Consider the following 11,375-nt stretch of genomic DNA (forward strand, 5'->3'; position numbering starts at 1 on the left):
TAAATCAGTAAATATTAAAGCTAATTTATTCAAAATGATGGTTGCAGCATATTCTTTGCGAGGAAATACGTTTATGATAAAATTTTGGAAAATGGGCGTGGCACCGCCCACTTATGATCACGTATATGTATCTCGCTAACCGTTCTAGCAATTTGTACCAAACTCGGTATGGTTATTGTGCTTGCCACATAAAAGTAAACCATTGAAAATTGTTGAAATCGGACTAAAATTACGGCCGCTTTTCATNTTGGGAGGGGTTTATATGTACATTTGAAAATTCGCTTCAGATAATATGCTCTTTAAAATACATTTATGCAAGTTTTAAATATGCACAGTACGTAATAAATAAAAAAAAAACTTTTTAAAGTTTCATAAATTGCACTTTATTTACATAAAAATAACAAAGAACTAAAATATTTCAAAAAAGGAGGAGGTTGTTGGAATATTTTTTTCTTTTTTTATGTATGCTACCGCATACTTTTATACCCCGCGAACCGATTTCAATAATTCTTAATAAAGGGTCGCCCCGTTGTTGGAAAATTACTTGTTTAACATAAAGTTCTATAAACACAAGATGCGATCTACTTTTAAAAAGGTTTAATAAAAAGAGTTTTAATGTTGTTCATTTTGCTCGATTTCTGGTTTCTGGTTTTCGTTGGAGATGATGATTTTTCACGGTTGCCTAATTTTTTTTTTTTAACATTTCGAATACCGAAAACCCCCAACCCTTGCTAATGCACGAGGCCCAATGTTTTAAAACTTATTTTCAAAAATAGCCTTTTTTTCAGGTTGCATTCGCCATATGTTTTATTAAACAAAATTGGTTTTTGTGGCTTATGCTTGCGGAACATACAATTTTGTATCCTTCTTCGAGTTAAAATTTTGTACAACACNAAAATTTATCACATCGCGTCGTTATTTTACTACAAAAGTTAAAAAGGAGGAAAAATTGTGTGTTTTGACACTTAATCCCATCTATTCCGAAAACTAAGAGCTAATTTAATATTTTTAAGATTCTTAACCTACATAAAACATCCTCTGAGAAACAGCTCTCAAAAACTGTGCCGCAAAATTTGGTTGGCCAGTGTAACTTCAAACACTGAATTCTACCTAAAATAAAAAAAAAAACACACTTAAAAAAATCTTGACTTGTGGACCAAATACTAAAAATGCGAATTGACTATCATTGAGCTCTATATAGTAAAATAACGATTCCCTCGTGTGTGATAAAAAAAAGAAGATTTTTGACTCACTGTATTATATTACCTGGAATTGAACTGAAGTAATGTGCCCTTGTGAAATTTTTTATTAAAGACTCCAATGAATAGATAGAAAAAAATTTTGGTTTACTTTAATCTTAGGGTCGACCCTATCCGATCGAGTTAAAATTTTGTACAACACATTTTTTTATGTTATGGAACTACAGAATCTGATAGCACAGAAAAAATAGTTGAATCATGTAAAATAAGAGCCACCCTAATGTGCATAAATATATTCACATGTGTAACAATAACTCATTCCCCTGCTTTAAAAGTCAATTGTGAAAAATTTCATAACAATAATTCATTGACATTGCGATAAGTGAACACATANAATTTACTTTGCGAACTCAATTTCGACTAAGTTTAATGCCAAGTTTCTGAAATGATATCTAATTATAAAACCAGTGTATTAATTAGTGTTACGCAGTATCGATACCAAAAGTACTTAGAACTCGATTCTCCAGAGGATCGACAGCACCAGATTTGCAAAAGAATCGATACTAAGTACTCCAAAGTACTCAGAACTCAAAGGTACTCAGTACTCGAAATAATCTGTTCCACTCATCACTTTGATGCATGTACTCAGGAGCGGTTCAAAATACCCAGTATTAAGTGTCGATACTTAAAAGCACTGAGTTTTATTTACATTTACCGGTATTCAGAAATGTTTGTACTCAATTTGAAGTTTCAATAGTTTTCAAGTACAATAGTACTTCTACCCAGTAAAGTTAGCCATTCATTTGACCTAATTTGGTATAAATATATTAATTTGAATAAGGTGCTGTCAGCTTTTGATATTTCTACATTAAGCATTGAAATGTTACCAAAATGTGTATATTTTAAGAAAGTACTCAGTACTCTCAAAAATACCCGATCCTCAAAAGTACTCGATACTTTCCAACACTAGTATTTATGATATAAAAATATATCGGTAATAGAAGGAAACGCATTTCCATTAATCTACAGGTAATGGCTACCGGGCCACACATCTTCTCCGGCCCTTTAGCGCCCACACATTTTAATCCGGGGCTGTATGTATGTACACTGCCTACATATGTACATATAATGTTAGCACAAGTTAACAGTTCTACCTGTTAGTTTAGCCGTTTGAATTTAGATCGACCATAATGGCGGTAAAATGTAATTTGCTGACCGTCAAAATGAGAGAAACAACCAAATGTGGAACTGATGCGAATAATCTTTATGACCCAACTTTAATAGCACGCAATAAATAAAAATTACTATGTATGTATGTACATATATGGCACCCACACGCAGTTTACCATTTTAGAAGCTTCTAAATATTTGCATAAGTCAATTAATTTTTTTTTTTTAATGTTCATAGAAGAAGACAATGAAACTACAAACAACAATCAGAAGCAGGGGGGGGGGAGTTTATGTAATCCGGCAAACTGAAAGTAAATATCACGTAAAACACATAGACACTTAATGGGCAGCAATAAAAAATATAGTTCAGCATACAAATTTTATTTTATAAATGTTCATCTCAATGCGATTTCACAATAATTTCTTATCATAGCAACGATAAGAATGTAGACTTCTTTCAATTCAGATGAGACACGACGAACTCAGCGATTGCAATTTGAAAGTATCTACATACTTGCATGCACAAAAATAAAAATGCATAGGTATGTAAATACTTACTGCATATGCACATATGCACATACATATGTATGTATGTATGTTGTACTATGTTATGTTTGTATATAGCCATTGCAATTGATAAGTGGTCCACTTGTGGGCAGAAATCCAAAAAAGAACTGTTTTCTTTAAGAGAGTGCCTAAGGATATTGCTTTGGTTAGTGAAGTATTTACATACTTTGTAAAGTCCAAATGAGTAGAGTCATTTGAATGCAGCATTAAGTTCATAACAATGTACGCTTTATCTCTACAGAATTGCCCACCTCTCGAGCTTTGGTGCTCCTTAGCTACTATTCCTTTGACGAGATTGGACCAACTCCAATTCATTTGGAGTTTGAAGTAGATTTAAGCGTACGGTACCTACTTTTTAATGTCCACGACCAAAAGGAAGCGAAGTGGCCTAAGCCATTTACATTAGAGACTTTGAGTTATTTACTACAACAAAACACAGCTTTTGTTTCGTGAAACTCTCTGTTGAAATTGTTTACAGGAAAATTAGTAACATTCGACTAATGTAAGTCCGATTTATTTAGAAAATAGAGAGAAGAAAAATTAAAGAAAATAAGTAAAAGTAAATAAAAAGTGAGCTTAATTAAGCTCTGACTCGATTTTCCATACACATTGTTGAGTCTGAGCTTAAGCTCAATTCTTCAATTTTTTTAGCTTTTAGTTTAACTTAAAAATGTATTTTCTTTTATTTTATTTGTAGCCTTTACTACATTATCTACATCATTATCGCCCATTTCTTTTCAATAAAACCATTTAACTAAAAATTTGTTTTCAATTATTTTATTTTTTATTTTTGGTAAAATTTTTTCCCAAGAGTAATTGAAGCAGGCTAACTATTGTACAACAACATATCGACCGTAATGCCACACACAGTCCTCGGCACGCATCAAATTTTTACCATCGACAAGAAACGAAATCTTTGCTTGGGCGGGGAAAAATGAGTTCTGCGGTAATTAGTCTCAGTCAATGTAAAAAACCCATAAAATTTATCTGCTGGATACACATAAATATGTGTATGTTGCCAGTTAGATGTTTTTAGCGTAACTTTGACGTTAAGGCGTATTTTGGGTCAAATATGAATTTAACAATAGACAGCTCTAGGAAGACAATTTTAGTAATTGGCTGCCTTTACACGGGTCGATTTGTGTCGACTGAGAAATCGACCAGCCAAAACACTTATGTAGATTTTACACTGGTCGATTTTGGTTCAACGACAAAAATCGACTAGAGAAAGATACCACCTCGAAAATGAAATAATTGACTTTTAAATTGAAACGAAATGAAAACAAATAATTTTTAAGCAAAACATTAACAGACTGCAAGGCTAAATGAATGTAGAAGGTCCGTTAATTTCTTCATGATCTGTTCACGTAGTCCAAAATTATGCGGTAACATACATAAAAAAAAAAATATTCCCACAAATTGGTAACCTCCTACTTTTTTGAAGTCGGTTAAAAAGGGTAAATGGTTGCAAAGGAGTGAGAAAAATATAAACGTAACTGCTACAGTTTTTGTAGAGCTTACTAAGATTGCTCCATATACATAATTAGCTACTCGAAAAATTGATGCTTGAAATTAATAAAGTGAGAACAAATTTCCAACACATCAATTTACGTTCCCAGAATCCAATTTCGTTCAACTTTTCGTACCCCATTTCAAAATTAATGCATATAACTCGATGTTTGTATGTACATACATATGTACATACATAGAAATATATATATAANCCCCCGATTTGGATTATTCTTTCTTTAAGAAATTCGTTTATTTTACTGTTAGGAGAGTCTGGTGCATTATTGCCAAGTTGTAAAAAATATAAATAACAAATTCAGCCCAAACTAAAGGTCTAAAAATTAATTTCTGCAGTCGCCATTCGGCAGGCAATGGCAATTTACCCATTTTAATTCTGGCATGATTGAAATTGCTGCCACATATTTTGTTGGCAAACATATGCTCTCTCTCTCGCTTATGATTGTCATTGTGCCATGCTTTTATTTCAATTTTTCTAAAGTTGCTTGCGAAACTTACAATTGCTATAAATTTAACTTTATTTTTTGTTTAAGATTTACAGATTTGGTGTGCTCAAACTAAAAAAAGCACCAAAAAACGCTCCGAACACCAAAATCATCAATTTTCGCGTTTTAAATAATGAAAAGCACTAAATTTATTGCGAAAAGCACCAAGTTGGCAACAGTGGTACGGGGACACAAGAAGTAAAGGTTGCTATCATATGTACATACACCGATGGCTCCAAAATGGAACGCGGAGTTGGAGCAGGTATTTACTCTGAGTCACGGGGAGTAAAAAGATCAATTCATCTGACCGATTTCGCGAGTGTCTTCCAAGCAGAAGTATTCGCTATAGCCGAAGGCTGCCGTCTCTTAGAACGTAGTGGATTGCGTTACGGCGAGCGAGTAGCCATTTTCTCAGATAGCCAGGCGGCCATTAAGGCCTTAGCGTCTTTTACAACAAGGTCGAAACTAATCAAGGAGTGTAGGACACTGTTAAAAAATACAGTAAGTCGACAACTCGATTTAGATTTAGTTTGGGTCCCTGGCCATAGCAACATTCCCGGAAACGAGGCTGCAGACGAGTTAGCCAGAGAGGGTTCCACATTGGTGTCGATCGAGGACCGGATCTCACCCCCAATTGGAACCTTATATAAAAACATATTTCTCCACAATCTCCGGAAATCGGATCAAAGATGGCGCACCGTGGCAGGCTGCCGTTTATCCAAACTATTGTGGCCTGCGTACAGCCCTGAGAGAACACACAACCAACTAAGAAAAACCAGATCTGACGTTTCTAGGCTTGTTGCGACCCTTACTGGGCATTGGCCGATTGGTACCCACGCGAGAAGGCTGGGAATCGCCTACAACGACTTCTGTAGAAGCTGCAGAGATGAGAACGAGCAGGAAACAGTAGAACACCTGCTTTGCAAATGTCCAGCTCTAATGAGGAGCAGAACTACCATGCTAGGAGCATAAGAGTTCACATCGTTACGAGAGCTATCTGATGTAAGTCTCCGCAACATACTCAACTTCATCAACCACGCCGGCTGGCTCTAACACACTCATTCGAGGTATATGGTATCAAAATGGCACTTAGCTGCTACTTGGGCGTAATAGTTATCCGCCACCATTCTAACCTAACCTAACATAGGTTGCTATCGACCAAACATTGAGATCAATGAAGTAATATAGTAAATAACGAGGAATATACATATGCATAAGCGAAATTCAGCTGATTCCACATACTGTGTAGAATTACATTCATAAATCTTTTATTTTAGAAACTACACAACTTTTCGATTGACACACTCCAGTGATATGATACGATATGTACTAGAGTTGGGCGCGGGACTAAATATTCAATTCCGTTCCCGCCCATCCCGACATAAAATTTTTAAGTACCGAATCTGCCCATCCCCACGTTTTTCAGATTTGTACCGCGTGTCTTGTGTGTCCCGATATCCCGCGCCCATCTCTAATATGTACATTAGGGTACCTCGCCTAAAAAAGTTGCGTTGTTTTTCCACAGTAATTATAATATTTATTATATTTTAAAGGTTCCAGGCGCACACTATTTCTGAGCTGGACCGATTTGAAAACACATCAAAAAATTCCATTATCTAGTTTGATTCAGTTGATAAAAATGTTAAACCTTTTTATGCAGACCTCTCAAGCTTAAAGTCTGCTGTTTTCTGTCAAATTAATTTTTATATGTATAGTTTTTTTATATAGTTTTTTTTTATAGAATAGTTATGATTAAATCTAAATTCAGGAATTGTGCTGGAGTACTTCTTCTTCGTTCGACCTTTTCTCCAGCCAATTCTGGCATTTAAATACTAAAGAATTAGATTACGCTAAATATCCATAAGAGCTGACAAATTATCGTTAAGTCTATTCCAAAACTGACAATTGCACTTAGTTATGTATGTATGTACATATATTTTCCAACTCACCTGATTTGTGCACCGTCAACGCCTTGTACAAATCTCTTGTATCAAGAGTCTTTTTACGGCCTTTGAAAAATATCGGTAACGTGAACCTACAATGTAAAAAGAATATACTTATGTAATATTGAACAGCTAATCAATATATTACATACAGTATCGGTCATGTTAATAGCACCCCCCTTTTCAAAGTGCTGTTGTTTGTCACTGATGTTTATTTGTTTATTTTTAAGATTTTTCAATTAAAACACAGTTAATTAAATGAACAAGTTAAAAAACTTTGTAGGAAATAAAAAAAATTCAAAAAATTTTCAAACTTTTTTCTCAGAAGTGTTTTTTATTGCACAGTTTTATAGCTCATTCCATTTTAGGGTAATTGTGGCAAGTTTCGAGTGGCTAAAAATTACCGTTGATTTTGTAGAACTTCTTCCCCGTAGTTGTTGAGGTTTTCTTCCATATAACGAATAAACACAATTTATTTTTAGATTCTAACACTTTTGAGAAAAAAATTTGGAATTCGGGTGAAAATTTGTTAATTTTTTTAGTTATCTATAAAGTTCTAAATTTAAACTTGGATTTAAATGATTTTGCTAGAGAATGTAATATATTTTAATTGAAGATTCTTAAAATAAAATATAACTTTGAAATGGGGGGTAGGTACTATTGACATGACCGATACTGTATGTGCATAAATGCGAAGCAAACGAATGTCAAATGTGCTTACCAAAAACAAAACGCTGATATCACATTGGCACGTTCGCGCGGATTTTCCGGCAAATCGTTGGTCTTGACTGATTGCATTCTGTGTTAAGCTAAAATAGAGAAAATACGAAAATAAATGAAAAATCTACCAAGTAAAATTGTGTGTGTGTATGTAAAGCAAAAAATCTACTGAAATGCTGAATAAACAATAATGGGAATGGAATGGCTGTAACTTAGTTACGAAAAAATTCTAAAACAATTAGTTTTATATCGATATATATCTATGTATGTATATGTATGTATGTAAGTATATATGAGTAGTAAGAAAAACCAAATACTGTAATTTCCAGTTCCCGTAGAACACTGTAACTTATTTAATAGTCACTGATAGTCGACCAAAATTGCGAACCGACACGGAGACGTGTGTAAAAATGCAATTACGTATGGGCATTTTCTTGGAGATGTTCCCTTTGAACGAAAAATAAAATGATGATAGAGTTACATATTTTATAGTTTTTATACCAAAAAAACGCTGAAAAAAGTGTGGTGCCATTTTTTACGTGCAGCACCATCGGAATCCTTAGACGTTGTAGAACAAGAACAAGAAAAACCGATAGTTTCAGCTTTTTTACTTTTGCTAAGTAAAACTAACGGGGAAAGTTTTGCTTATGGTTTTATTTTTGGTTTTTTTTATTTTTTAGGTATTGTTAAAAAAAAATAAAATTTATTCCTAATTTTCGTTTTTTTTCGAGGGTTTTTCGATATTTCTCCGTATTTTTCGAAATCTTTTGTTGGTTTCTAGGATTTGCCGGCACTTTTTTGTTCATAAAAAATATTCCAATTTTGTTCTTTAAATGATTGATTTTCTTCAATAATAAAAATCTAAAATTTACAAAAATGGGTATTCATATGTATAACGTGATAAACAGCCGATTGACGTGATAAGATTATCAATTTGTATAGCCGCTTGAGACGTTAAACGAATACCCCTAAAGATTTTTTTGTTTTTTTTTTTTTTTTGTTATAAAATACATATGTAAATACTTGGTGCGGTCTCAGCTTTGGCCTTTAGAGAGCGCTTANTGGTATTCATATGTATAACGTGATAAACAGCCGATTGACGTGATAATATAAATTTGTATACCCCTAAAGATTTTTTTGTTTTTTTTTTGTTATAAAATACATATGTAAATACTTGGTGCGGTCTCAGCTTTGGCCTTTAGAGAGCGCTTATGTTGTATTAAAAAAAAGGGAGTTTAAAGTTTTTCTCTGCGATACCACAGTGTTATTAGTGGTTCGCAGGCGTCTGATGTCAATTCCAAAGAGCTTCTTCGGGTTAAACCTAAATCTTTCTTAGCAGATTCTTCCTAAACTTCCTGCAATAAGCTTCGAGGGCATCTGTGAACCAGATGTGATATACATATGTGCTCTGTCAAAATTTCCATCAGTGTGCTACCAAATCTCCATCCTTCACTATTTCCGGTCTATCGCGGTCCAGAAACCCTTTTTAACTGTAGATGTACTGACTTTCGTTGTGCGCTCGCCTAGTGAACTGTTGTATCAGAGACTAAAGTCGAAGCTAAGTATGTAACTTGTATCCAGAAAAAAGTAACATAACAGCATTGCCAAAATGTTTATGCCACACATATCTACAGAGTATGAGAGAAAAATCTTCCAAGTTTCGGGTTTTTTTCCTTTACACTGAATATGCAGCCAAGTAAGATCTTTAGCCCATGGAAATGCCCATTTTTAATGTCAATTGTATATACAAATGTACATATGTATGTTAATATAAGATGTACACACATACATACATATATGTGGTATTTCAAAGAGTCATGAAATGGTTTCATTTTTTAATGCATTTTTAGTATTGTTGGGGGCGTCGTTTAGTAGCAAAATATTCATTTCACATCACGAATATTTATAGGTAAGTACATGTAATATGTTGGTTCACACGCAACGTATAAACTCCATACTTTCAATTATTTCATTTTAGTTTTAAAGTCATTGTTGCAACTAGATGAATGAAGACTTTAGTGCGAATGGTTACCCTGCAGGAAATTAAATAAATTTTAATGTACTTTATAAACTACTTTATTTTCAATAATAACTAATTGGAATTCTTACTTTTCCCCTGCAACGAACTGATTTATTTAACATGGCGTTGTCCTAGGAAGCACTCAATTATCCGACTCTGCATTTCATTTCTGGTGCTTTAAAATGCATTTGCCTTAAGGAGCTTCAAAGTCAATATGTTTAATTTGAATACGCTTTCGTTCTGCACTTCACAGATGCTTTTGTATTCTTCCAAGACACAAATTGGTGCAAAGTAGTTTTTCAGTTGGTTTATTTTAAAAATAAGAGCACATATATACATACATAGTTATGTAAAAATTGACAATCAATTAAGCTTCGTTAATAAAGTATTAGAGCAAAAATATCAATTGAAGTCAATGTTGCCAGAATTTCTTTTTTCAAAAACTATAAATTTCTAAAAAAAAAACTGCATTTTCGACCAAAAACTGTACTCTTCAAAAACGAAGGACGTTTTTCAAAAAAAGTAACGTTTTTTTAATTTTATGAAGCAGAAATATATAACAAAAAACGATTAATTTATAATAAATAAAAAAAAATATTTTAAATTATACTCAATTAAACCCAAATGAACTTCATTATATGTAACATTTAAATCACATTTTGTTTTAGTGAAATTGAGTTTTATTATTTTTCGTAAATTGCTTTTTTTTTGTTCATTTGATTCAGATTTTGCACCTCCTGAAACATTGGTTTTAAGAAGCTTTTAGTTCCTAAAATAGCAGAGAGTGCTACAATTGCTAGTATATTTCTTTTTTTATTCATATTGACTCCAGCAAATATTATTTCAACATTTTCTGTGGCGACTGGAGTGCCAGGAACAGCTGAAAAAATTTGTTTCACGTGAGGAAACGCTGCTCCTTCATTGTCCCTTTTATTTTAAAAACTGACTCACAAAGAAACCAAAAAGGAAATTTTAATTTATTCGTTCGAAACGGACATTTCGGAAAACTATAATTTGTGCTAAGAGGTAATTTAAACAACTGCGAGCTTTTCTAAAAAAAAAAAAAATAACTGTAACTTACAGTTAAAACTGGGATCTGGCAACATTGATTCAAATTAACTTAATTTGAGTCAAGTGAAGCTGAAGCTGAAGTAGTACACCAATGTGCAGCGGTTCATCAACCCATAAATAAAAGTAGAGGAGTTGATTTACCATTTTTACTAAACTGATTGATGCCGTAGAAGATACAGATACATATTTATGTCTTATTCATTGTAGTAAATTATTGATGGACATTTGAAAAAATATCTCATCTACAAACAATAACTCCTATAAAAGAAAGAAAGGCGCACTTAAGGGCAAGGAAGTTTCATATCTAAAAAAAAAAAAACGAATCGATGTGAGTGTGCTTAACATAAGTATATACATACATCGAGTACCTATGCCAATTGTGGTTCTTCAATTTGGATGATGTCCGTAAGTGGTCCCAGTATATCACAAAACATGGCTTTGGTGTTAGAGCTTCAATTGAAATCGAATCAAATAAAGAGCGATAACTAGGAAAAATTTCTGGAGAAATGTTTCTTCTTTGATTTATTGCAGAGGTCGTAACAGTTAGATCTTTATAATAAAAGTCATAATTTAGCCGTTGAAATTGGATTTATATTCTTCCGATCAAATTTGATAGTTACTTTATGATTTTTTATTTTTTCGATCATTCAATAACCATTATTAAAAAAAAAAA

General features: G+C 33.1%; 1 protein-coding gene across 6 annotated transcripts in view; it reads right to left on the reverse strand.

The window, feature by feature from the left end:
- LOC108365387 (probable multidrug resistance-associated protein lethal(2)03659) overlaps positions 1–7,697 on the reverse strand; it is an 18,242-nt gene extending 10,545 nt beyond the window's left edge. For all 6 annotated transcript variants that reach the window (XM_017619396.1, XM_017619394.1, XM_017619397.1 and 3 more), the window contains exons 1-2: positions 7,613–7,697; positions 6,898–6,983 (exon numbers count right to left, since the gene is read on the reverse strand). In XM_017619396.1, coding sequence (XP_017474885.1) covers positions 6,898–6,983; positions 7,613–7,689 — 163 coding nt within the window. In that variant the 5' untranslated portion in view covers positions 7,690–7,697. The remainder of the gene's footprint in view (positions 1–6,897; positions 6,984–7,612) is intronic.
- Positions 7,698–11,375: the final 3,678 nt, after the last annotated feature.

The sequence above is a fragment of the Rhagoletis zephyria genome, unplaced genomic scaffold (assembly GCF_001687245.7).
Source record: "Rhagoletis zephyria isolate East Lansing unplaced genomic scaffold, Rhagoletis_zephyria_1.1 Rzeph_scaffold_01859, whole genome shotgun sequence".
Lineage (NCBI taxonomy): Eukaryota > Metazoa > Arthropoda > Insecta > Diptera > Tephritidae > Rhagoletis > Rhagoletis zephyria.